General features: G+C 50.2%; 1 protein-coding gene across 2 annotated transcripts in view; it reads left to right on the forward strand.

Moving 5' to 3' along the window:
• The window catches only part of Foxk1 (forkhead box K1), a 54,862-nt gene that overhangs the window by 16,542 nt on the left and 10,907 nt on the right, over positions 1–27,413 (forward strand). For both annotated transcript variants that reach the window (XM_063234112.1, XM_063234113.1), the window contains exons 2-4: positions 14,940–15,125; positions 26,159–26,315; positions 26,844–26,990. In XM_063234112.1, coding sequence (XP_063090182.1) covers positions 14,940–15,125; positions 26,159–26,315; positions 26,844–26,990 — 490 coding nt within the window. The remainder of the gene's footprint in view (positions 1–14,939; positions 15,126–26,158; positions 26,316–26,843; positions 26,991–27,413) is intronic.

Here is a 27,413-nt window from a genome sequence, read left to right on the forward strand (position 1 = left end):
CCTGGCCAGAGGCTGCTGTACCTCATTAGGGTGGTGGGGGTGACCAGACAAAGGAGGAGCCATTTCTAGGAGCTGCGACAGTGGGCAGCTGGAGCCTCAGAATGTTTCCTGTCCATGGTCTGGCCATCCATTGTACTGCCCACATGAGAAGCCATCTACCCCAGTCTTCAAATGGTCTTTTATCGTTGTTAAAAATATCCATAAAGTGTACCATCTCCAGGCACACAGTCGAGGGCCACTGCGTGATGGCCACTGCGCACCCTGAGCTTTTCCTCTCCCCAGGCGGGAGCCCTGCAGGGAGCTCTGCCCCCTGCTTCCCCTGCCAGCCTCTTTCACCCCGCTCCTCCTCCCCTCATCATTTTTCTTACATAGCCAGCTGCAGGCTACAAATCCATGGAAGTTTTGTTTTGGTTTGTGTTGTGTTGTGTTGTTTTCACAGTCCTGGGGATTGAACCCAGGCCCTTTCCAGCAGGGTCTTGGTAAGTCACTAAGATACCCAGTGACTAGAATTTGGGATTATTCTGCCTCAGCCTTCCAGAGTTCAGTTATTCCAGGTATCCTCCCCAGCTCTGCTCTTCTGCTCTGCTCTGCTCTGCTCTGCTCTGCTCTGCTCTGCTCTGCTCTCTTCTCTTCTCTTCTCTTCTCTTCTCTTCTCTCCTCTCCTCTCCTCTCCTCTCCTCTCCTCTCCTCTCCTCTCCTCCCCTCCCCTCCCCTCGCCTCCTCTCCCCTCCTCTCCCCTCGCCTCCTTTCCCCTCCCCTCCCCTCCCCCTTTTCTCTCTCTCTCTCTCTCTCTCTCTCTCTCTCTCTCTCTCTCTCTCTCTTTCTTTTTTTCTATGATTCTTTTTAAACTCAGCAAGGACTTTCCAAACGCATATATACATTATTTACAAGTGTTAGAGATCAGAATCCTGGTAGGTAAAGGACTTTAAAATCCTTTTAGAAGCATACCTCTTAAGTGAACACAAGGTGAGAATGTCTGGCCCCTGCCTGGAGCTCTCGAACCCCTCCCCCGGGGCAAATCTGTGAGCCTCTCTCCACCTTGCCCCAGCATAGTACAGTCCAGGCATCCACCTCCATAGATTTCATGGGTTTTCTCAGAATTGTCTCCCCAGTAGAAAATGTCAAGGTCAGCACACATCCCAACTAAAACCCTTGCTAGCAACCAGGCTTCCTAGGGAGTGGGGTCCTTCCTCCATGGGAGAATTGGTGACCTGGACCCCAGAGGTCAGCTGACCATCTCTTGCCTCACAGCCTGACTCTGCCAGGTTTGGTGCTGCCCTGATCTCTTTTTGTCCCCTTTCTGGATCAAGGGCTGTGCATGGGCCTCTGGTCTGCTCCCACCATGCTTACATGCTGTGGCATAAGTCCCTCAGCTGTTTATTGAATTTTATTGTCCTTTCTGCTTAAAAATGAAAGCCGAAACCCACAGGTTCCAGATGGGAGACCCTGCTCGCAGATAAGGAGTTGACAGGGTAGACTTTGAGCGAGGGGGTGAGGTACCTGGCCAACTTGGGGAACATGAGCCCCTTCCCATTTTGTGTGAGGCCCCAGTAGTGGTGGGCACAGGTAGTCAGGGCGGAGTCTGGGTGGGCTGTGCTGTGCAGTGTGCCCTGGTGAGAGGCACGGCTGGCTCGGTTTTTATTTCAGAGAAAACTGTGCTGATGAATAGACCATCAGGGATAAATTGGTGGGACTGGGGATGCGATTTATGTAACAATTAAACCAGTTAGTGCATCCTATAACATGCTGAAACCTGGTTTCTCCCTGAGCAATTATTCAGGGTTATTAATGTGTTTTATGACCCAGTTTCCCCAAATGAGTAATTTCTCCTTCATACCATTAAAATTTACTTAGAGACAGGTATCTGAAGTAGCGGGAGGTGGCTGGAGAGCCGTTTGCAGACTGTGGAGTGCGCTGCTTGCTTGCCTGGACGTCCCCGACTGAAGAGTGACATCCTGGTCATTTTTGTATCACTGGGGATTGAACCCAGGTCCTTCACACTGAGCTGCACCCTGGCCCTTTTTTATTTTTTGAGATAGGATCATAATAAGCTGCCGTTGCCCATGATTAGGATTCTTCTGCCTCAGCCTCCCAGAGTGGTAGGATTAGAAATGTAGGCTACCTGCCCTGTGTCTATTCCGATTTTTGTGCGTGGGACCAGGGCTTGCTACTAAATCTGTTTCTTGCATGTTTTTAAGGCCTGTTCCCAGCCAAATCTGTGGGCTTCCCAGCGGTGAATGGGATGCGCCCTTGAAGGGCCACGGTTTAAACCAAATCAAAGGCTTTAAACCAGTTCTGTTTGTGCTGATAGTAGGTTGCTCTGTTTTATTTGGGGTTTTATCTGGGCTGGTGTGGAGGTCTCTAAGGCAGGTCCCTGTGGCTTTGTAAACAGCTCTGGCCTTCAGCTGCTCTGCTCCACCCCCATGGGGAACTGAGGCTCCCAAGCCTTTCATCCAGTTTTTCCCATGACTGTGTTTGGGGAGTCAGCTACACGCAGCTTGGGCAGGTCTGGATAAGAGCATTCTGCTCCTGGAAGATGGAGGGGGTAAAGCTCCTACCAAAACTGAAGACCAGGAGACACAGCCTGGCATGGTGACACAAACCTGTAAATCCTAGCACTCTGGGACGCAGAGGCAGGAGGATCCCAAATTCAATTCCAGCCTGGGTGATTAATTTAACAATTAGAAAAAAAAAATCTCAAAAAGGTGGAGGGGTTGGGGATGTAGCTCTGTGCTGGTGAAGGTGTTGGGTTCATTCCCAGTACTTCTGAAAAAAGGCGGGTGGGGATGATAACTGTAATCTGACTTTGCCACATCAAAACTCAGTTTGTTCATTGTGACTTTTATAAGTAGGACAGCTCAAAGATAACCACAGTTGATACTCTGGTGTAATAAAACACAGCAGTTTGTTCTCAAGGGGTAAACTACTTGTGCTGGGAAGGCATTCTCCCAGCAACTCAGTGGTGCTGGTACTCCTGTCCTTGCGTCCCCAGCCATTGGTGACAGTGTTCCTGTAGCTTCTCCTCGGGGCTTCTGGCCATAGAGAGGGCAATTGGTTGCCAGAAGTCTCTCCTGTGTGGGGCTGTTGCCATGTACCCTGAGCTGCCCCGCCCCCTTGTTCCTTCCTGCCCCATCACCTGAGAGCCCCAGACTGCCTGGCACACCTGGCTCAGCATCCCTCCCCAGTTTCACCAGGTCTCCCCTGTGGATCAACGTTTGTGGCTCAGTGGCCTTCTTTGAGGAATTATCTTTGTTTCTGTCCTTGGCCTGTCCAAGGCTGACACTTCAGTGTTTCCTAAGTGTTTGTTGGTCACCAGAAGGCTCACAGTGGACAGGACACCTCTGAGCAGGCTGTCACCTTGCTGTGTTGTGATATATGTGGACAGATTCTCCCCGTGCAAATGGGCCTGATCTGTAGCCCTGAGGGTATAGGCATGGGCTTCACACCAGGTCCTTGCAGCCTGGAAGAGCCAAGGTTAAGAATTATGAACTCATGTTGCCACAATACAGTACAACTTGCTGATTGAAAAAATCAAATTTCCAATTGTGTCATTAGTTTGAACATGTACATGATGAAAGTCCACAATGCACTTTTTGTTCTTTTAATTGCACTGCCAAACAAGAAATGTCTAAGAAAATTTTGTCTGTTTCTGTATGTGAGGAGTCAGAACTTTGGAGTTTTGAGATGGATTTGGTGGTAAATGCTTATAATCCTAGCACTTGGGAGGCTGAAGCAGGAGGATCACTGAGAGTTTGAGACCAGCTTGGGCTAAAAAGTGAGCTCAAGACCAGCCTGAACTGTGTAGTGAGACCCTGTCTCAAAAAGACCAAAAAAAAAAAAAAAAAAAAAGAATGTGAGCTCCCTTCCTGGGATCCATAGACTTCATTGTCTGCTGGTTTTAAAAAGATCCATGTGGAAAAAAAAATAAAAAATAAAAAGACCCATGTAGTGATATCAGATATCATGGCATTAGTCCATCTTTTCCTAGGCGTGTGAGTTAGGGTAGAGTACTGGAAGCCAGGCTTGGTAATGCACACCTGTCATCCCAGCTCTCTGGGAGGTTGCGACAGGAGAATCACAAGTTGGACCCTAACTTGAGCAGCTTAGTTATTTAGTGAGACCTTAATCTGAAAAATAAAAATTAGAGACCTGGAGATATAGCTCTGTTAGGAGTGGCAGTGCTGGGTCTGGACAGCCCCTCTCTAGCAGGGTCTCTGCCTGGGCCCCAGCGCCTTGCACCTGAGTGATTGGTAGTGGCAGAGGTGAAGGGGCTGTATTGGGTCCTGCTTTATTACCTGCCTTCAAGGAGCAAAGGTTCCACAGGGCAACAAGCCCATGAGCCTGCCTCCCCTGCTTCCTTGGGGAGGATGCCTCTTGCTCCTCATGAGACTGGGGAGGCCGCCCTCTGGCTCCTGGGTTTCTTACTGTGGTCTGGAAAACAGTTGTAGCTGTGTGGATTTGAATGGTTTCTGTTACTCTCAGGGTGTGGCACTTGATCTTTTCGTGCTTCAGTGAGTTCAGATCCATTTATGATTAAACATTGTGCAAATACCCACAATTATTCACACAGCAGGATCTATGCAGATGAAGTGCCTAGGAGTGGAGGGATGGCAGTGAATGTTTTTGTCTATTCTGATATTTTCCAACAGAAAAACATTTAATTTAATTAATTTTATTTTTTTGAGACAGGGTCTTGCTGGCATTGAAATTGAGGCAACCCTCCTGCCTCAGCCTCCTGCCTCAACCTCCTGAGTACTGGAATTATAGGCATATGCCATCACGCCCAGTTTAAAACATTTAATTTTAAATTTTACTCCCACCTGTGTGACTTCTGCCAAACTGAAAATACTTTTGTTCTTAAAGTGTGGGCAGATGTGGTGGCACATGCCTAAAAATCCTAGCATTTTGGGAGGCTGAGGCAGGTGGTGTGTAATATGAACTCTCAAGAAAAAGGCTGGGATTGTAGATCAATGCCAAGGCCCAGGGCTCAATTTCCAGTCACCTGCGAATCTCTTTATACAGTGTATGGCCAGGAAGAGGCTCCTGGCCAGTGTTCCCCAGGAGCATGGCCCCCCGCTGGCCCCTTGTAAACTTCGTACCTAGAACTCTCAGCCAGTAGCTTTGGTTCAGGCAGTTTATCCAGGTGACTCTGTGGCCTAGAACTTAATTCTCTTCTTGCCCTTCTAATTTGCCAGTTGTATTGTGAATTATTAGGCTGGTAAAGTTCATAACTAGTGGAGCCCATTGTATACTTCTAAAGGGCGAGCAGTGTTCCCTTTGTGTAATTATTTGAGCACTGTGGAGTGCCACCCCCAGCGTGGGGGAGCAGAGAAAGAGTGAGGGGTGCTGCTTCTGCTCATACTGGGACAGGCACAAGAGGTCACTTCCCCAAGGAGGGGACGTCATGGCTACTGTCCTTCCTCTGGCCGTTGCTCACCTGTGAGGCTGTTTTCCCAGTTTTTGAGCAGAGAGAAGAACTTGCTGAGTTGCCCTGGACCTTGTCCCTGTTGTGAGACAGTGCAGGAGTGTTATGCCTTGTCCCCACATGTCCCCGTAAAGCCTCATCTGTTCATAGGTGGGGCATTTTCAGAGGTGGCTGGATCTAGAGTGTGTGATTGATTCCTGGTACAGTGCTGGGATGAAGGGTGGCTGATTACTAAATCAGTCCACTGCTTGGTTTGCCCCGCCCTAATCCTGGTAGCCTGGATACAGTATAAGGGACAGAAAGAGGCTTGTCTTCTCCCCGCTCTTGCTTGCTTTGCTATGGTCTGCCCACCATGAACTGCTTTCCTCTGCCAAGCCACCCTTCTGTGGAGCCACTGATTGGGCCACATAAGCCTTTCCCACTTTAACTTTGGATGTCAGGTATTTTTGTCTCAGCAATGAGAGAAAAGAACTGTGGGGTATGAGGACCATCTTTACTTGCTGACCATACCATGGCTTGGAGAGCGAAGGCCGGGGGCTACAGGCAGAACCCAGCGATTCCTGCCTTGCTCTCTAAAGAAGGGCTGTGTATCCTTCGTTTTGAATTTACAAAATGAGTCTAGGCATGGTGACTGGTGTTTGCTGAGTAGGTGACACATCCTTGCAGTGCAAAACCCAGAAGTGTCTGGGAAGAGCTGCTCTCCCCCCTTCTCGCCCAGGCAGTCAGTCTCTGGCCCAGGAAAGTGTAAAACCTAGCCCCTTTTCAATGTTTGGTGCCATAACTGACACTGGGTCCCAGTCTTGCAGGAGCGAGTGTGCTGGGGTACTCATGGGGAACTGTTTTGGGACCATCAGCTGTGTCTCCAGCCCCTGGTACAGGACAAAAGCCACACCAGTTACAGATTCTACAGAGGTGTGGAGGGCATCCTGTCCGCTCGGACAAGGCAGAATGTGAGGTGTGACCAAAAAAGTACGGTGAATTTTAATCACTGCAGTGAAAGCCTATTGAAGTTAATCCTCCTAACTCTGTGCCCACATCCTTCCAGCACACATATCCTGTTGTTCTTGCCGCTTCCTGGAATGGTTCTGGAAATCTTCTTTCAAGTCTTAATGAAATGTGGTCAGAAATATGGTGAATGCCATTGCCGAGCGCCATCCAACAAAAAGGCAGGCTCATACAAACAGGGTGCTGTGTCCTCATCCACCTTATTTACCAGATCTGGCACTGTTAAGTCTGGCTGTTCCTCCAAATCAAAATGACTTAGAAAAGCAAAATGTTTTGAATTGATTCAGGACATTAAACCAGCAGGAGCAATGCAGCTAAAGCCATTCAGGAAAGACAACTCACAGAGCATAGTGGTACATGAGGCTGAGACAGGAGGATCACCACTACTTCAAGGCCAGCCTGAACTACCTGACTCAGAAGGAAAGAAAAAGGAAGAGGACTTGTAGAACTGTGTCAGAAAGCAGGAAAGTAGCAGGACCGTGGGATAAATGTGTTCAGAGCTAGAGGGAGGATTTGAGGATTCATGGCATGTGTCTTACTCTCATACATTCTTTAAAAAATGAGCATTCACCCTGGGTTTTGATCAGGCCTTGCATGTGCAGAGTGAGTGTGGCTCGAAGTGTAGCATGTGCAGTCCTTCTTTCCCAGGAGGGACCACAGCCGATGGCTTTAGTTGCTGGCCAGGTACCTCAGTGGGATCAGGCCTGAGTGTTCTGGGTTCAGGGGACAGCGAGTGGGACCATCTGCCCACGTCTTCCAAAGGATGGGCCAGGCGGGAACCCTATCGAGTTGTCACCGAGGTGAGAAGCCTGGTGCTAGCTGCAGTCTTTTCCTGACGGGAGCAGAGCAAGTGTTGAGGGAAGGAAGGTGTGTTTTGAAATTCCCTGCAATTGTGACTACGAAACGTTGCAAGATCTCATAGCTGTCGTCTTTGTCCCTCACTGTGACCAGTCTGCTGGAGTTAGATCTTCCCAAAATGCGTTATTAAATCAAACTGGTGTCACTGCCAAACCGTCACTGGGCTTCCTGGGTTCTGTCATAGTGACTCTGCCAAACAGTGCCTGTGTCAACGAGACGTGGCTGCAGACACCTATAATCCCACCACTCTGGGAGGCTGAGGCAGGAAGTTGGTGAATTTGAGCTCCTGTTGGACGATTTAGCGATTTAGCATGACCTTGGCTCAAAATAAAAAATTAGAAAAGGGTGGAAAATGTATCTCAGTGTGAAGGCCTTGGATTCAGTCTCCAGTATCACGGAGAGAGAAAGGTGTCTGTATTTCAGTTGGCTCTTTGAATTGCAGTTGGTGTAGGAGACAATATAAGCAAATAGTCCTTCCAGCATTGGCCATAGGTCATGACCAGGCTTCATCATAGGCCTCCACACCTGACAATTGTACCTCAAGGGCCAGAAACCCAGGATGGGGTGTGTCCCTGCAGAGCATTTGGAAAAGGCTCCACAGAGCGGGAACCCCCACAGGGCTGAATGTGTGCAGCTGTCCTGCAGAGCCTGGGAGCCTGATAACCCAGGGCCTTGCCTGGAAGGCTCCAATACCAGGGCCCCGTCCCATCCCATCCATCTCACCCAAGGGGCCAAGAGGAGGGAGGGATGGGCACCTCCATAAGAGCCTACTGTGTGTCCACTGGGAGAAGGTGGGTGTGCTGTGCGCCCAAGGGTGGCGCCAGTGCCCACCAGCCTTGGAGACCAGGTGCTGGCTTGCCAAGGAGCAAATCAGATGTGACAAATTCTCATGTTATGAACTACTTTAGGCTGATTTCTTGATTTTCCTTTTTTCCTAATAGAAATTAAAACTAGCCATCAGTCTGTGCCTGGTGTTGTGCAGCACCTGTGTGACAGGGATGATTGGCAGGGCCCTGTGTCCACACCTGTGCCCAGGTGTCACAGCCTCCTCTGGAAGGCGCTCCCTGCACTGTACATTATTCTGCTCAAGTCCCTGCTGGCATGGCTGCAGTCGTGTATGTACTTGTCCCTGTTCCATGTAGAAGAAGTGAGTTCATAAAGAAGTGTTGACCATACCTCTGGGCGGTGCTGGGTCTCGTGGGAGCTGGGGGTTTGTCATGTCTGACGATCCGTCCCCTGTGGGGCAGCAGAGGAGGCACCCATGGGCACTGATGCTTTCTGTGTTTATTGCTTCTATGCAATACTTGAGTTATGAGAAGAAGAACGTGGCAACTCCACCTTCCTAGTTCAGCCTGCTGTGGACCTGTGGTCGTGGTGCTCTGTGTTTCCAGGAGCAGTGGGTTTTCTTTGTGTGCAGTAAAAGAGATGGAACCCAGGCCCTCACCTGTACTAGGCGAGCACTCTAGCACTCCCGCTGTGTCTCTAGAACAACGTGTTACTAAGATGCCCAAGCTAGGCTCAAACTTGTGATGCTCCTGCCTCAGCCTCCTTAGTGTTTGGGATTATAGGTATACATCACCATACTCAGCTTCAGGCGTACATTTTATTGTGAAATAATTAAATTCACAGAAAGTTGTAAATGTGCTTCAGAGAGCTCTCTGTCTGTGTCAGTTTCTTTTACCCCGGACCTAGGATGGTGACCTGGAACTGTGTGCAGCGTGCTGTTGACTGACCAAGTGTGGGCCAAGGCACAGAGCCACCTACTGAGGAGGGGACTACAACTACCCTAGCTCTGTCCTATTCCTGGTTGCCCACAACCTGCTCGCCATGGCGGTCAGGTTGTCCTGCAGAGACCGCACTGTGGGTAGGGTCACACTACCTACCCAGCCCAGCCCCCGCCCCCATCAGTGCTTCCTTTTCATGCCCCTGTAGGATGCCACCGGGGAAGCAGTGTCTCACCTGTTGGACTTAACAGCTCCATTTCTCGTGAGTCACATGCAAAGCTGTTAGGAACAGCCACATGCAGGTCCTGAGCACACTGTGGCCACCCTTCCCCAGGATGAAGGCCCTGGTGGGCCACTCCCCAGCCAGCACCTCAGTGTACATTTCATCTCTAAAGAAATTGCAGAGCGGCTGCAGGATTTAACCCCCTCCACCTGTGTGCCAGAGACACAGTTTGCTCCTTGCTGGCATTTGGTACTGTGGCTGTTGTCTTAGCCGGAGGCTATTCTGTCACCCTCCGATAGACCTTGAGGGTGGCCCAGTGTCACAGTGCTCCTGAGGGTGTGCACAGAGGAGGCGTGGAGGGAGGGCTCAGTGCCCTCGTCCTGCCATGCCTGATGGGTAATAGCTGCTTTCTTCCAAAGTTCAGGCCCTCGCTGCAAGCACCGTGGGCTGGGCCTGTGGGAACACAGTGGCCTGTCCAGCAGCCTTTCCTGGGCCTGCCCTCTGCTCTCAAAAGTGGTTCCTGCACCACACTTGACAACAAGGGGTCTGAGGCTTGAAGTTGCCAGAATCCAGAACACAGAGGGAGCGTACTCGCATTTTCCCCGTCGTCTCTTCCTCTGCGGTTCCACTGCGGCTGTTTCCCGAAGTCCTCTTTTTCCCCTCTCTGATTCTTAGGGCGCGATGACCTAGGCCTTTTCTGTGATCTCAGACATGCGTGGCTCCCTTCTCCAAAGGGGCGTTTGGCTGGACAGTAGACTTAGTCATCTGCGTAGCCTGGTACCTGTGTGTATGTAGTAGATATGAGTAGTTAGTGGATGTAAATATTAGTAGGTATTGGACACTTATTACTACTGTATTACTTTTTTTTTTTTTTTCTTTCTTTTTTTTTTTTTTTTTTTTTTTGTCTTTTTTGTTTTTATCGGTACCAGGGATCGAACTCACGACTGCCTGCTTGAAGGCAGGCGCTTATGCCGCTGAGCTAAATCCCCAGCCCCTACTACTGTATTACTGATTTCATGTTAATTAAATTTTTAGTGCTGAGTGCTAAGGCTGAAGGCTGGTGGCGACTTAGGCTCCACCTGACCTCACGGGGCAAAGCTCCCTGGGTGGGCCAGCCAAGTCAGTGAGCTCATTGCTCCATTCTGAGGGCTCATGGTGCCTCCATGGAGTGCCTGGGAAAGCGCTGGACCTCTTCCTTGCCTGCCGAATGGTGTCCAGTTGTCTGGTAGATGGACTCCGCTACACACAGCACTGACACACAGTTGGAATAATCTGTTTATCTGCTTGTGGGAAGTTTCAGAAGGCATAAGTTTTTTTTGTTTTTGTTTTCCAAACTGAAAAAATTGGGAGCTTTGTTTACATGGTGATATTTTCCCCCCTCAGTTTATTTTAAATCTGATAAATTTCCAGGAAAGGGTGAGACTGTCCCTGTGACGGGCAGCCTAACCCCCTCTACCTCTCCATGTTTCCACTCCTCTGCTAGGGTGCCCTGGATCCTGGTCCACGTCCCCCAAGAGTCTTCCTTCCTCCCAGCCTTGAACTGAGTTGGGGAGGGTCATTTCTTATGTCCTTCTGACCTTCAAGATTGCCTTCAGGAGGCAGGCTGGCTTTCTCCCAGGGCTGGCGGGCAGCTAGGTGTGCCTGTTGGCACCTGGCTAAGGATCTTTCAGGGTTCTAAGGTTCTGCACATGCCCCAGAACCAGCTCTTGAGTGCAGAATCTGTCCAATCTCAGTTGCCTAGATTCCCAAGCCTCTGAGTGAACCTGCTGAAGTTACCACAGGCCCTCTGGGTAGAGCTGTAGCAGTGTCCCTTGCACCCCATAGCTGGACTCAGAAGCACACACCCATTGAAATTTGTCCCAAGAGGGCAGCGGAATGGTGTCCAGGGTGCAGTGCCCCAGGGTAACTACTTCTGGGATCTCAAATCTGTCCCCCCTCTGCAATAGGACTGACCTGTTCTTGAGCAGGAGGCAACTTCATTTTGTTGGTGTCGGTCTGGCACATCTGGCTGCCTGACCAGGGGCAGTGCTCAGGTGGGTAACTGTCACCTTCAGGAGGCCCTGGCCCTCCACCTCCTGGGCTCCTCTTGAGTGACCCTCCGTGAGCACTCTCCACACATGACTGATATTTGTGGCCCTCCTGCACTGCTCCTTATCCCTGTGACAGGTAAAAGCCACCGTGGCTCATTTGAAGGGTGTTCTGGCACTCTGCATTAAATAATTAATAGAAGATACATTGGGTTAAAAGCCACCTAAGATTGTCATAGTTATTTGTCTTGGGGTTTTATATGTAAAAGCATCATGCAAAGCCATTTCCTGGAACCGTTTTTCCATAATGTTCCACAATGGCAGAGCCTCTGGCACTTAAGGGTCCCTTGCCCCATTTCAGACCTCTGGGGAAGAGGCTCCCCAGGAAAGTACCATAGCTACATGTGGGGTCCTGTGGGTCCTCTGATTGCAGGCTGTGTGTTGTTTCCCTCTTCTCTGGTCTGTGCCCCCTAGAGCTGGGCCCCACATAGCACTGGACCAAATTGATGCTCCTTTGAGGTCAGAAGTCTTACAGCAGCTGGGATAATGGGGCATATGCCCATTGTCCCAGCACTCTTGGGGACTGAGCAGGAAGATGAAAATTGGAGCTGAGCCTGAGTAACTTAGTGATTTAATGAGACCCCATCTCAAAATTTAAACTAAAATGGCTGGGGATGTAGTCCATTGCAAAGGCCCAGGATTCAATCCTGAATATGAAAATTAAACCATCTCCAGCCAGCGCCCTACACCTGCATGAGAACAATATAGGGAGAAGTGTGAGTGGTGGACCCCAGGTGCACCCTATGGAGTCCTCCTGGGTGTCCTGTGTCCTAGCTTCTCCTCCCATACCTTCTGGTGGGAGCTACCCTGGAGTGGGATTTGGGAGTGAGTTAAGAGCTCTTTTTATTTATTCATTTATTTATCTTTACTTTTTCTGAGCAGCTGACTTTAAAGTAGCTGTTATGACCATGAAGGTGCTTACTGTTAACCCCACCAGAAAACTCCAGCATAGGAGCTTGCCCTGGTCACATCACTCACAGGTGTGCCCACATCCTTGTCATAGAAAATGTGTTGTTTCTCTCAATGCTTAGTGTGCCTGTGTAAATCATCTAGAATCTTGCGTTTTAACCTAGAAATCTCCTTAGAGGTGATTTCCAAGTGTTCCATTCCAATGGTGAGGAGAACAGAAAAAGGGTGACATCCTGCCTACTCTGCTGTAGTGGTCCCCACAGGTACAGTGTACCCTGAATCACCCCAGGGAGACTTGGCCTGGAGATTGGATGCTGCAGGGTGGGGTGCAGCGCTCTTCTAATCTTCATGCCGAGACCCTGTTCTCAGACCCCCAGCTGCCTGTGGCCTTGGACGTGCACCAGAAGCCATACACTTTCTTGCTAGCCTTGATGGGGCTGTTGTGTCAGGGCCTCCTGTGAACATGGCACCTTCCCCGTGCAGGACCCAGAGCCCTGACCACGTGAGCCCCCCTAACCAGTTGTGTTGATGGAATGGGAGAAAAAGAGCATGGCAGAGCACCTAGAAACTGTCTCCTTGTCGCCATCATTACTGTCCTGTCTGATAGTGTTACCACAGTGAATATGTCACACACCATACTCTTCCTTCAGTGCTGCCGTTCACAAGCGGACCTCACCTGGCCAGCTTGTCTCACCTGCCCAGATCCCCAGCTTTGCTCCTGACTCCAGAGCACTTTCCCTCCTTCTCCACCTTGAGGACACCCAGTGCAGGTGGATGTGGCTCTGTGACTTGCAAGAGCTGACAGGCATCCAGGATGACAACCAAGGGCTTCAGAGAGCGTCTTAGGACCACCAGTGTCGGGCCTTTGCAGCCAGAATACCAGGGGAAGAAACTTCCATCAGGTGCAGGGAGACCAAGGAGTACCAGAACACCCCTTCAGATTGGGCTTAGCAGCAGAGCTTGAAGCCTGCTTTAACCCATTTCCGGTTTGCCCCAGAGCACTCACAGGTGAGTCCTAACCTCCCCCCAACCAAAGCTTGCCACATTTGTTATTTTAGTAGCATTTCATGTCACTTTATTATTATTTTAGTGTCATATTAGAGTCCAAGACAAGTTTTGTTTAGAAACAACTCCAAGAAGAGTTTGTATTTTACTTCCCATTGAAAGTCAGTCAGATTTGCTTCAGCTTCAAAGAGTGTGTTTATGTGAAGTTAAGTAAATGCATCAAGCAGGACTTTTTTTCTCTCTGAATGGGTGGGAGCTTCAGGCTGCCACAAGCAGAGCCCTAGGAATGATGCTGACCCCTAACGTTATAGTGCCAGGCCAGTCCTCCCAGTGCCTCTCACCCCAAAGCAGTGGCTAACCCTGTTCTAGTTATGTACATGCTACCAAAATCTCCACCTGGTCACAGTCACCTGCCTGGATGTCCAGCCGCCTATTTTGAGGCTTGGTCTCAATAAGTCAGTAAGTTGCCCAGTCTGGAAATAAACCTTTGGCCCTTCTGTCTCAGCCTCCCAGAGTGTATCACCAGTTTATACCAGTTCACAGCTGTGTATCACTTGTTCTAGCTTTGACTTTTTTAAAGTCTTGTTTTTTTTTTTTTTTTTTTATACTGGCTTGTAAAAGCAGGAGACTCTTGGAATGAAGGGGGCATTTTGTTTACATTTGAGTCTCTGTAAGGTTTAAGGTAGAGCTGTTATCCACATGCAGCATGGAATACCATCAGAAGCAGACAAAGCTGTCCCCAGGTCCCAGTGGCTGTGTCACGAAGGCTGAGCCTCCCACAGTGCAGGGCTCTCTGAAGAGCCAAAAGTGTGTCACATGTCATTCCTGAACTCACACGCCCTTTCCTACGCTCCCTGCCTGCATTTCACTCAAGCAGTAGTCGTAGGCAGCCTGGATTGCTGGGCTCTTATGTGGGTAGGCTGCTTTGATTTGTTTTGTTTTTATTTTGTTCTTTTCCTGACATGAAGTTAGCTAGCTGTTGATTTGTGATTTTTCTATGTGGAAATGAGGTGGTAAGCAGGATAGGCTTGTGTTAGGGACTGACCCTTGAACAGTATTCACTGTTGGCTGTGCACCTCACACAGCCTGAGGGTTGGATACTTCTGCAGCTGCAGGCTTGGATCTTTCTGCACACGGCCGGGTTCAGTGGAAAAGCAGGCTTAAGGTCTGTAAGCCCAGAGCTAAGCAGGAACCAGCGTTAAGCTCTGGGTTTGTGATTCTGCTCTCTAGGACTCCTTCTTGACAGTTGTCTTCAGGTGGCATTATTACATTTGTCACATAGCGTTTGCTTTCACTGTCCGGGCTGGCGGGGGAGGGTATCTGTCTTTAGCATCTCTGCATAAATACCGTGCCCATTCATTTAGTATTCGTGTACAGCAATGGACATGGCCAGGGTGTCACAGCAGCTTCCCTGTGGACCGAAAGTGGCTGTGCCTGTCTGGGAGCTGCGAGGGAGACGGCCACATTGCACCTGGGGTATTTTACCTCTTCTGATTCTTGCACAGTCAGCACAGCTGCTGTTTGGCGTGGCAAAGCTGTGTGAGAAGCATCCTAGCAGAGGCGTGGAATGGGTCCTGCTCAGCACCCACATGAGCCATGGTGAGCTGAGAGGGTCTGGCCCCTCCAGCCCATGGTGACTGGGAGCTGCCGCTCTTGGAACCCCTTGTCCTTCCCCCACGCCTGACTCTCTCTTCCCTCTGCAGGTGTACCTTCCGCTTTCCCAGCACAGCCATCAAGATCCAGTTCACATCTCTATACCACAAAGAAGAGGCTCCAGCATCTCCCCTCCGGCCGCTCTACCCCCAGATCTCCCCACTGAAGATACACATTCCGGAGCCGGATCTCCGGAGCCTGGTCAGCCCCATCCCCTCCCCGACTGGCACCATCAGGTAAGCGGCTGCCTGCTGAACCGGAGCCCTGGCGATGCATCCTCTGCACTCGAGTATTTGTCACCCACTTCCCCACCTGACCAGGCTGAAGTTTCAGATACATGGCCTATTACACACACACACACACACACACACACACACACACACACACACACAGTCTCACACACACACTCCCCAGAAACATTTTAAAACAATATTTGTATACTAGGATCTGGTGAACTTGTTGTCTTTTTTCCTTTATTTTTGAAATGCTGGGAATTAAATCCTGGGCCTTTGCACTGAGCTACATCCCTAGTCCCTTTTTTAAAGTTTGAGGCAGGTCTGTTTAAGTTTCTAAGTGCCCTGGCTGAGTTCAAGCTTTTGATTTTCCTGCCTCAGCCTCCTAGAAGGATTATAGATGTGTGCCACCACTCTTAATCATCATAGCCACTTTAAAATAAAATGGGCTTTTCTCTCACATATGTACCCATGGGTGGCCCTCGTGTATTTGCCTCTGAGGCCACATCTCCTGTCGTGGGCTCCACTGCTTCTGCCACCCCTTGTGAATTATCAAAGGCCACATCAGAGGGAAGGAGGCCATGTCTGGTGGTGTTACGATGGTGGCCTGGGCCTGACACTCCAGGGTCTCAGGCTTTTGGGGGTGCCCCCCAGCGCACTCTGAGAACCACTGTGCTGCAGAGATATAACCATCCGCCAGCCCCAAAGGTGAGTCCGTGTGGCCAGCGTACTGAATGGTCCATGCATGTGACTCCTCCCAAGCTCTGTTCATGGAATCACATCTTGGTTCACCATTGGGATTGCCACAGGGATGGTTCCCATACCCACCTGGGCTGTGCTCAGTGTCATAGTGGATTTTGGTTTTCCTGCATGAGCCCGTTTACACCTGTGTACCCCTGTGTGTGTGTGGGGGCAACTGTGTTCCAGCTGTGAGGAGCCGGCTTCCTCTAACAAGAGACAGCTGGAGGTCAAGAGGTCAGTCCTGCTGTGAGGGGCAGTCTGGGAAAAACCAGTCACATGGCTCAGGTCTGGGCTGAGTGTGGCCCTGGCCATTTGTGGTTGGCCCTGTGTTTTATGGCTGGGCAGGGCAGACTTACAGGTCATCTTACTGTCCGCTAACCTCACAGTTCCCTGTGATGATGACAGAATGACTAACTCATGGAGCATCTGAAATGTGCTGGCACCATGCACAGCTCTGCTGCTAAGTTAGTTAGTGACTTCTTTCCTTTCCTTCCTCCCTCCTTGTTTCCCTCCTTTCTTCTTTTCCTCTGTTCCTCCTTTCTTTCCTCCTTCTGTCCCTCCCTCCCTCATTACTGGGAATGAAACCTAAGTCCTTTGCACTGAGCTATATCCCTAGTCCTTTATTTTGAGACAAGGTCTCACTAAGTTGCCAGGCTGGGTTGAAACTTGAGTTCCTCCTGCCTCAGCCTCCCACAGTGCTGGGATTTATGGGCGTGTGCCACCATGTCCAACCCCTGCACTATTAGTCTTTGCAGCTTTATAAGAATCTAGTTTTCTAAGCCTCACTTCAGATTCCCAGAGGAGCCTTGTCCTAAAATCCAGCTTCTGTGTGTGATCGGTGTCTTCCACACATCTGGCATGGGTGTGATCCCAATAGCTCCCACCAGCTTCCAGCTCACTGTGCCGTAGCGGATGATGCTCCTATGTTCACTGCAACACATGTAGTTCACACACAGTTAAAAGCTGACTTAAAGACTGGGGATTTAGCTCTGTAGCATAAGTGCTTGCCTGGCAAGCATGGGGTCTTGAATTCAATCACCAGTACCAAAAACAAAACAAAACAAAACAAAACAAAAAACAAAGACCCTGTAGTTCGCCCTCATCTGTCCATGCAGACAGCCTGCGTGTTTGTGGCAGCACCATGTGAAATATCCCCAGCCTGGGGACACTGAAGTCATGTGTCAGCTGATGAGGGCCGGAAGTGTGGCTCATTCATAGGACAGGAGGTCACTTGTCACAGAAAGCTGTGAGGGACTTATCACAGGTCCAGGTGGATTGGCCAGGAAAATGCAGTGCCTGTCAGAGGAGCCAACATGGAGGCCATGTAGTGTGTGACGCTTTTGGCAGCAGCTTCTGGGGCCAAGCAGCCCTAGATGAGGTGGGTTCAAGGCCAGGGGTGAGAGGATAAAGGCAATGATCGTGCATGGGTATGGAGTGGGGTGACTTGTGGGCTGGGGCAGATGTTTTGGAGTCAGACAGAGGTGAGGTCACACCACTTAGCAGATATTCTGAACGCTAGCTGAGTTGTACACACTGTGAGTGAAGTATCTCAGTAAAGCTGAAAAGCCCAATATGTCTGTCCTTAAGGCTGTATCCAGTGTCCCCTGAAAGCAACTGTTGGAATGACAGCCAGGCTAGGTCTTGAGCTGCCTGGAGCTGGGCCGGCTGCTGCCTGTCTCTGTGGTGCCTCGGGCAGCAAAGCCCTTCCCTGCCCAGCAGGGGCTGGGCCAGGCGCAGCTGAGGACCTGGGTGTCTGGGCTGGGCTTCCCACCTCCACCTCAGCCATAGCCCAGCCCGGTGATCCAGGCAGGCTCAGAGAAGTAGGTTCAGAAGGAGAAGTGTTTGGGCTTTAGGGAATTGAGTGTTTCCCAGCCATAGCCCTAAGGAAAACAAAGGCTGGAGAAGGCTGGTGAAGAAGGCAATCAAGTTGAGCTGTGGGGTAAAGGGTGTTTCTGTCAGGAGGGACTGGGTTACAGACACCCAAAGTCCTGCGTAGTGACCCAAGTCTAGGGTGCTGCTCTTCCTGCTGGCTCTGGGGGCTGGCCCCTGTCCCCTCATGGTGCTCATCACCACAGTCCTTTTGAGTCTGCCCCACATAGGGGCTGGGCTCCTGGTCACCTGGTGAAAGTAGTGGCTTGGGCCTGGCTTTCTTGGGTCTAGGCCTCTCTTGCAGTGTCACAGCAAAGGCGTCTGTTGACATCTGTTTGTCTTGGGTCTGCGGAATTCTATTGAGTGTTTAGAAACCTCACAGCGCTTGAGGTTTTGCTGGCCAAGGCACTTTTCAGTTTGAGTTTCTTTGCAGGGTGGGGCCAGCATGTTTACAAACATGCCCTGCCCTGCCCTTCCTCTCCCAGGGAGGGTTGGCTGCTGGCAGGGCGCTGGGCCAGCTCTGCCACTTGCCTAATTTGGTGCTCTTCGCCTCGCCTGTCCCCATTGGCCGTCGTGTCTCTAGGCTGGGGGAGGTCCCATTCAGCTCCTCCCTAGAGTGGCAGCTCCTAGGCCAGTCCCAGCACTGGCTGTCACCTGCTGGAATCTTTCCAGGAGCTGCAGTCCCAGTGCTGGGTCCCCTCCCCCCACTCCGCCCTGATTTCACTGTGCTAGCTAGGCAGCTGCTGGTTCCCAGGCTGAGGCGTTCCGCCTGTGGCTGTGTGTGTGTGTGTGTGTGTGTGTGTGTGTGTGTGTGTGTGTGTGTGTGTTCCGGTTTTTGCCCTGCTCTGCGTACTCCACCCACCAAATGAATGAGCTCTCTTTGAAATACATTTTGCGGCCTTCACCAGCACTGTGACCTTTCTTCTCGTAAAGAAGTGTCTTGGGAAAGAGTGAATCAGTTAATCATTTTCTAGGTCTTACAAAAACAGCCACCAGTCCAATCTGTGCTCTTCAGAGTTGGAATTAAAAAAAAAAAAAAAAAACCCACTGGCGTCACAGAAGAGGTACTGCAGAACGGGGGCAGGGTGTCCTTGCCTAATTTCTCTAGCATGAACAAATGAATGAATGAAAGTAGCTTGTGAAATCTGGCAAAGGTTAGCAGTACTTTACATAAAATAATGTACCAAATGGAGTCTGAGATCCCTTTTAGCCACGACCCTTAAGCACAGCTCTGCTTTATTTTGCTAAATGACTCTCAGCCCTGACCCAGCTCCAGTTTCTCTGTGATGCTGGGTGTCTTCTGAATTCGAGGAGTGCTAGGTCCATGTTAGAAGTTCCGTGGTCTCTTCTCATCCTTCCTTGGTTTCACTTTCCATGATTTCAGTTGCCAGCAATCAAGTAGGCTCTGTAAATATTAAACGGAAAATTCCAGCAGTGAACAGTTCTCAGGCTTTAAACTGTGCTCCATTCAGAATAGTATGATGAAATCTCATTCTAACGCAGGACAGGAAACATCCCTTTGTCCTTCAGCTCCTCACCATGTGCTCTGCCCCCACGCCCAGTCACTTCGTAGCCAGCTGGGTTATCAGATCTGTGGCTGTACACAGCGCTAGTGTTTGTGGTGACTCTCATGCCACCTAACAGTGGCCCCAGAGCACCAGGTATCAACACTGGAAATTTTGGTGCCAAGAGCAGCTGCAGAGTAAAAAGGTACAGGCGCATCCTAGGTGTGTGTAGAAAGAAACAGCGGCTAGCGTCAGTGCTGAGGGTTAGGCTTCTACTGGGGAGCTCAAATCTGATTCCATGAGTAAGGGAACTCCCTGTGTTCTTGTTTTTCATGCAGACTTTGGTGCTTTCCCCGGGGTGGCTTGTCCATGTTCTTAGCAAGACAGCAAGAGAGATATGTGTACAAGTTCAGTCACCCTAGCGGGGAGGGTGCAGGTCAGGTCTTGCTGGTCTAGGAGTCTCGGACATTGTGGGATCATTGACATTCCAGCTTTGGGTTTTCACTTACCTGCTGGCCTTGCCAGTTCTGGGTCACCTTGTCCACTTTCCCATCTGAAAACTTGAGGAAATAAGCCAGGAATGCTGGTGTATGCTGGTATGCCTAGCATTTGGGGAAACTGAGGTAGGAAGCGCTCACGTTCAAGCCTGGCTGGAGGAATTTAGCAACTTAGCAAGACCTTGTCTCAACTTTGGAAAATAAAAATCCACCACACACACACACACACACACACACACACACACACACACATATACACACACACTGAAAAGGTGGGGCCCCTCTGTTCCTTTTATTTTTTGTGGCTGCCTAAATCTGTTCTGTTTTGGCCTGCAAAACGTTGAGGGTATTATGTGCAGCATGGCAGGCTCATCGTCAGTTCTCCTGTGATTGTGGCAGGTACTCAAAAGGTTCCTGTGTGTTCAACTGTACCTACATGGTATCACCTAGCCTGTGTGCTTCCTTGTGGGTGCGTGCATCCTGTGGCAGCCCAACCTGGGTTGACCACTGGGGAACAGGGAGGTAGCAGGGGCGAAGAAGGCTGCAGAGACTCTGGAGTAGCTTCTGCCCTGGAGTGTGGAGGATCATGGAGCCACACCTCAGCCCAAGCATCCATACAGGTCTTAAGTGTCGCATGCCACATGCCAGTCAGCTTGCTAGTGTGCTTCTCCAGGACAAAATGCATTTCTGAGGCCAGTTCAGCTTTTAAAGTAGGTACATGGGATTTTGTAGCATTGAAATTACCTTTTTTTTTTTTTTTTTTTGTCTTTTTTCTTTTTATTGGTACCAGGAATCGAACTCAGGACTGTCTGCTTGCAAGGCAGGCGCTTAACGCCGCTGAGCTAAATTCCCAGCCCCAGCATTGAAATTATCTTAAGGGAGCACAGACATTCTTGGACATAGGTCTAAAAAGTTGCCTCTGAAAGCATTCTTTCCCTGTTCTTTTCTTTGTAGAAGTACTGTGTATGCATTGCAGAATTCAGACATTTCAGTGAAAATCTCCCAAAGGACTCTGCCCAGATAAAATCTCCATCTCACCTCTGAATTTGTCTTCTGACCTTTACTTGAATATTTGAGTCCTAGTGATATGCTACCATGCCTCGGTGTCTTGCATTTAGATGTTATACTTGGATTTCCTATATGGAAGTTAAGGATTTAGTGTTTCTTCCCCGCCCGTCATTCCTGTAAAATTACATCATTTTGATTCAGTCAGTATCAGCGTTTTCTTTATTGTAAATGGTCATGCCCAGTCGTTTCCTTCCTTGTACTGTGGCCTGTTTTTTCCCTCCCTGGAGTCCCTGATTCCTCTTTCTGTTGGGCTGGCTCTGTGTGCCTGTTGCAACCCATCTTGTTCTGGGTGGGCAGGCATGAATCTCATCAAGAGGCCTTCCTGTCTCTGCAGTCTGCCATCTGTACCCTTCTGACCATAAAATCATCTTCCCTGCCACCTGGGAATCCTGAGAGGCTAAGGGTGTCTCTCCTAACTCTAGTGGCCTCCTGTTTCCTGATTTCCTCCTTTGTTTAATCAGGGTGCATTCTTCATGCACTTCCTGGGAAAGGGTACAGAGAGGTACATTTAAAAAAATCTTCCATGTCCGAAAATTAATGTTACATTTTCACTCTCGTTGGATGAAGCTTTCTAGATAAGTCTAGGTTGGACACCCCCTTCCCCCACACCCCGAAGAATTTAAATTCTTTTTCTGGTTTCAGAGGTTGCTTTAAGTCAGACACTGATTCCTGGCACTTTCTCCCAAAGACCCGAAGGGGCACCTGGTGTCTCTGGTATGTGCAGTGCCACCATGATAGGCGTGCAGAGTCTCCATCCTCTGGGTGGGACACAAGTGGGCCCTTCCCCTGAGGACCCTCCCGATAGCACTGGGCATCATCTTTCTGCTCGGGAACTCTTCCCCTCTCTGGACTCTCTGGTGTCCAGGTGACCGGTAGCCTCCTGAATGTCCTTACATCCCCCCATCTCTCCTTTCACTGCATTCTCTGCTTTACGGGGGACTTCTCCATCCTTCCTGTTACATTCTGTTGAATTTTGTGTTCTCCTATTACTTGTTTTTATTTTTAATTTGAAAGAACATTTTTTTCTCTCATGTATGCTTTTAGTAGTGTTTTTACCCCCTCATGGGTCCATCATATCTGGCTCTCCAGGGCTATTGTGTTGTGTTGTGCCCTGGCATGGTGGCCCTTTCTGTGTCCCTCTGTTCTTTGTTTTGTTCTGCAGGGTCCCTGCTGGCTGCATGGCTGGCGCAAGAACGAAGCACTTGGGGCTGGGAGCAGGCCCTGAGTGTCCTCCACTAGTGAGATCTCAAGAGTGCTTCAGGGCTGCGTGGGGCAGCAAGGACACATAGTCCTCCTGATATCCACGTGTGTAGGGCTTCGCCTGACCTGAGCTTGTCTGTTGTGGAGTCTGGGATCTGGGATCCACAGGTGTTGGGCACGTCTACATACTGTACCCCCACATGTTATTTCAGCCCCCCTGCCCTCCCTGCCCAGCAGCCCTGGTTTCCACTTGGACTAAAGGGCTGCAACTGAAAGGAACCATAGAGGTCAGTCTCAGTCAGTGGGGGGCCTTGGCCATCTCGAGGTGGCAGCTGTGGGTCCAGGATGGCCACTCTGGCCCCAGAGCTGGCTTTAGCTGGCTGATAGTGGCAGGTTTGTGTCCTAAGCCTCAGTTCCTGTCTGTAAGACTGAGGCACTTCTGTTCCTGCTTGTCAGTGCCCTGGCCTTGGGAGGCGCCTACACTGCCAAGCATGTCTCAGCTGGGCCCTGAGGTGTGGACCATGGGGGCCATTGTGGGCTATCCTGGTCAGAGCAGGCCACTGCAGGGATGAGCTGGGGACAGGCCAGCCACTGGAAGCTCACATACTCTCATAGCTTCCCACTTTCTCACACTGTGTAGAGATGGAATGTGGGACATGGGACTGTGGGACATGGGAATTTGTGCAAAGGAGAGAAAGGAGGTGGTCCCTGGCCCCACAGAGACTTAGTGTTTACGCTGTCCTCTAACGCCTTCCCCAGATGCTGTTAGAGAGTTGTTGGTTTTCTGTGGGTTTGGTTTGGTTTGGTTTGGTTTGGTTTGGTTTGAGACAAGGTCTCACTTTGTAGTTCAGGGCTGCCTTGACCTGACTCTGTAGCCCAAGCTGGCCTCTAATTTGTGGTATCCTCCTGTCCTAGCTATTAAAATGCTGGGATTTCAGGGGTAACCCCCATACCCAGCTATGAGAGAGTTTTGCAGTGGACTGGTATGCTGCATTTGTGTCCCTGGCATTTGGCCTGTGATGAGGGCTAGCTTTCCCATGTGAAAGTAGGGACCTCTGCTCTCGAGCACAGATGCCCCCATCCTAGCAAGGCCTGGGACATCTGGATTGGCCTTCGTGTGGTGTATTTGACATCCCTGAGCTCTTCTGGAGTCTCTGGCATCTCCCTTTCCACAGCCGCTGAAATGGAGACATGGCGTCAGGTGGCCTGTCCCAGGCACAGCCCTGGCTGCAGGCGGCTCAAGGGATAGCTGAATGGGGTTATTGAGAAAGGAGTGGTCCCGCAGGCCGGAAAAACTGAGTGAGCATCAGCCTGACCTGGCGCTGCCGGGAAACCCAGACTGAAAAGCATCCAAAGGATTGCTCTGCCTTTCCCCTCGTTTTTGAATCAGACTCTGCCAAGCCTGGTGTCTTATTTCTTCTCATCCATCTTGTGGGGAGGGATGGCTCAGCCTGGGGTTTCCCTGCAGGACACAGACTCACATTCTACCTTCTGTTTTTCTTTTCTCTGTCTCTTTTCTTTTCTTTTCTTTTGGCAGGGGTTAGCCTTCCTACTGAGCTACATCTCCAGCCTTTTTACTTTTTCTTTTAAGATAGAATCTTGTCTTAAGTTATCCAGGCTGTGCTCCAACTTGGAATCCTCTTGCCTCAGCCTCCCAAAGAGCTCAATTATAGGTTATATATATAGGTCTGCACCACCACACCTGCACATTTCTGCACTTGAGTTTTTACAAAGCACCTATGGGTGCAGGCAGCATGGGCCTTCCCACAGCTGCCCCATAGTTACCCTGAATCATCCACACTCACAGGATGCACCACTGCCAGACCACGCAGGATGGAAGCCCTCACTTGCCTCAGTGCCTGTGTGCAAGGTGTTTGGGATGAGCTCTCCCTGGCCAGCTCCTACTCAAGCTGGACATTCCCTGGTGTGTTGCAGAGAGGGTAACTGCTTATGTGTATGGGCAACACCTTAGTCTCATGATCTGCAGCACAGCCCTGAACCTCACGGCCACCTCCCTGAGCCCAAGGGCTATCCAAGAGCTTGGATCCATTGCAGAGCTTCAGTCCAACGAGGTGCCCACATCACCTTCCCATTGTATTTCTCAAATAACTCTCTGCCACAGCCAGTGAAATTTGGTTCCCAGATAGTTGCATTTTAAAACCTGATTTTTGAGTGTGTGAGATGTTACTAGTGAGAGCTTCTGTCCCCTTCCCACCTGTATGTGTGGGTTGTATTTTCTGTTCAGAATCAAATTTAGAAATCTTATATTTTGCTCTCCCCAGTCACACAGCTCATGAACAGTTTTTAATTAGGATATCTTCACATGACAGAAGTTTGAGCTGGTCCTGGAAATGCAGGCTTCTGGAAAGAGATGGAGGTGTGGCCAGCACAACATAGGAAAAATTTTCTGTGTACACAAGGTAGACCTGTCTTCCGCAGATTTGGAAATCAGATGGAAAAGAGAACAGAAGTTCACAAATTAGAAGTGTGATATGATGGCGCACTCCTATGTAATCTCACAGACTTAGGAGGCTGAGGCAGGAGGAGGATCACAAGTTTGAGCCCATCATGAACAGTTCAGCACGATCCTGTCTCAAAATTTAAAAAAAGAGCAGAAAGAGTAGTTCAGTGTGAAGGCCGTGGGTTCAATTACTGATACCACCAAAAAAAGAAAAAGAAGAAAGAAAGAAAGAAAAGAGAGAAAAAGGAAAAGAAAAAGAGTCAGTCATAGATTAGAATGCTAAGAATTCTGCTTGGCTTGAACTGATTCATCTCTGAAAGGGTAGCAGTCAGCTTTGAGTTTCTCCCAGTGGCAGCCACAGGGTTTTCTTAGTGGAATTCTGCTTTTCATTTGTCCCTTGCTCCATCCAGCAGTGTTTCCTGAGCCCTGATTGCTGCTGCTGAGAGGGAGACAGATTGGGACCCTCTGGGGTCCTGTTCAGGCCGAGGGGGAGAAGGCAGCATGGGGCTGAGTTCCGATGCATGCAGGGGACGTGGTGTTTGGGCAGTGGACACGGGGTGGCGGTGGCCATGTGGAACCAGGTGTGGGGAGAGCCACCCCCTCCCGTGGTTCTGGGTGGTCTGAGGGTAGGCAGCAGAGGAATGTCTGTCCCATCCGTTTCAAGGCCAGGCCCATGCCAATACAGGCTCTGGGTATGACGATGTAACATGTGAGGCAGGACACGTGGGCAGAGAGACCATGCGAGGGCTTTTGATCTTGGCACCCACACCCACCTGCCATGTTTAGTTTGGTTTTCTCAGAATGTTTTGAATAGAAATCCTTTTCAGAATCAAGGTTTTGATGTGGTTTGATAACTAAAGCCTGCATATACTAATGAGAGGAAACAGGCTACAGCTTGCGTGTGTGTGTGTGTGTGTGTGTGTGTGTGTGTGTGTGTGTGTGTGTTTGTGTGTGTGTGTGTGTGTGTGTTTGTGTGTGTGTGTGTGTGTGTAAGATGCTAGAGATTAAATCCGGCACTTTCACACTGAGCTAGGTACATTATCACCAGCTCTTTGTATTTTGAAACAGGGTCTCACTGAGTCACTCAGTTGCCAAGGTTGGGCTCAAACTTGTGATCTTCTTGCCTCAGCCTCCCAGAGTGCCAAGATGACAGGCATACACTACCATGCCCAGCTCTGCTCTTGATCCTTAATCCAACAGGTCCCTGGTGCTTTCCATGGCATGCATTTCTGTGTAATTGGGAGGAGTTGCTCTCCATCTCAAGTCTTTTCTTAGGGTGCCATCTTGTGGATGCCCGTGCACTACCTAGCTGCTGCCAGAGATGCTTAATTGGTCCCCTTGCCTCGAGCTGGTCCTGGCTGATAGGGAAGCATGGGCATGTGAGAGCTGCATCACCTCGGTGGGCAGGAAGCCCCCATCACCTCTGCCTGCAGACTTAGGGCTCAGGTGGCCTTGGCCCTGCAGCAGGGGCTGCTGCTTGAAGAGAACATATTGCTATCATGGGGATCCTGTGCCTGTGCTGTGGGACCTCTGCCCTGGGTGTTCCCTGTCTCTTGAGGAGGTTGTTCAGTGTCTTGCTGCTGTATGTGGTGGGGAGAGTGGTGAGTCCATCACCTCGGGTGATCCCAGAACTGCCCCTTGCACAGTCCTTCCTCTAAAGTCAAGACCTTAACCATGTGTTCTTTCCCTTTGCAGTGTCCCCAATTCTTGCCCAGCCAGTCCACGTGGAGCTGGGTCCTCTGGCTACCGCTACGTGCAGAATGTGACCTCAGACCTGCAGCTGGCTGCGGAGTTTGCAGCGAAGGCTGCCTCGGAGCAGCAGGCAGACACGTCCGGTGGGGACAGCCCCAAGGTTGGAGCCTCAGCACCTGTGGTGACAGGACCAGGCAGTAGGGCCCAGAGGGTGGCACACATGATGCTGTAGGGCACACATGTGGCTTGGTGGTCAGTAGAGCCAGTAACCTTCCAGCTTTGTCCAGCTCAAATGATGAATGTGACCATTTCTGTGACTTGAGGTCACCGTTGCAACACGTTTATCTTCTTGTCTGCTCCTGACAAGATGGTTTCTGAGTTGTAATGACAGTCTCTGAGAGAAACGGCACATCTTCCTTTAGCATGCGCCTCTGTTCATTTCTACCTGGGACCTGACATAATGTGTCCAGGGAGGAGGGACGCTTAAGAATTAAACTGCAGTAGAAGCTGAGCTTTTCCTTCCCACGAGGCAGAAGTGACAACTGCGAGTTAATGCAAGTGCATTGAGCTAGGGGTCTCTGGGATGGAGCTGGTTCAGACCCAAGTGCCCTTGTTGGGAGGTTTTCCTTGTGGGCTGGTGACATGGAGGCGATCGTCTAATGACCCTGTTGTCCCTATATCTGTGCAGGACGAGTCGAAGCCACCATACTCCTATGCCCAGCTGATTGTGCAGGCCATATCCTCGGCCCCAGATAGGCAGCTAACACTAAGTGGCATCTACGCGCACATCACCAAACATTACCCCTACTACAGGACGGCCGACAAGGGCTGGCAGGTGAGGCGGGTCTCAGCACCGGGGCTGGTGGGCTCACAACTCCACTCGTGGAGTGACGCAGCAGGAAGAGACACAGGGTGCGCCTTTTTTGGGCAACATGGGTGCATCCAGAATATGTCAGAGCTGCAGTGCTCTTGAGTTTAAAGAGACTTCCCTTTTTTTTTGGTGGCAAAGTTTCACATTATTAAAGATAGGAAAAAACAGGCTCTGCAGAGTTAAGTTTGGGCGAAGTAAAAGTAGGGGAAAAAATTACATCCTACAGCTAAGGGTGGGCGATCATGAAGTGACCTGAGAGGCTAAAATGAGTTTTTGGTCAGTTCCCGCATCCCTTGTTAGGCTTTTGTGCCTAGTATACGTTATATTCCTTGGAAATAATCTATGCATGTGAATGCTGCAGTCCACGTGGTACTGCCTTGGAAATGG

Source organism: Cavia porcellus, unplaced genomic scaffold, assembly GCF_034190915.1.
Source record: "Cavia porcellus strain 051 isolate PalLab524CR breed Dunkin Hartley unplaced genomic scaffold, mCavPor4.1 scaffold_23, whole genome shotgun sequence".
Lineage (NCBI taxonomy): Eukaryota > Metazoa > Chordata > Mammalia > Rodentia > Caviidae > Cavia > Cavia porcellus.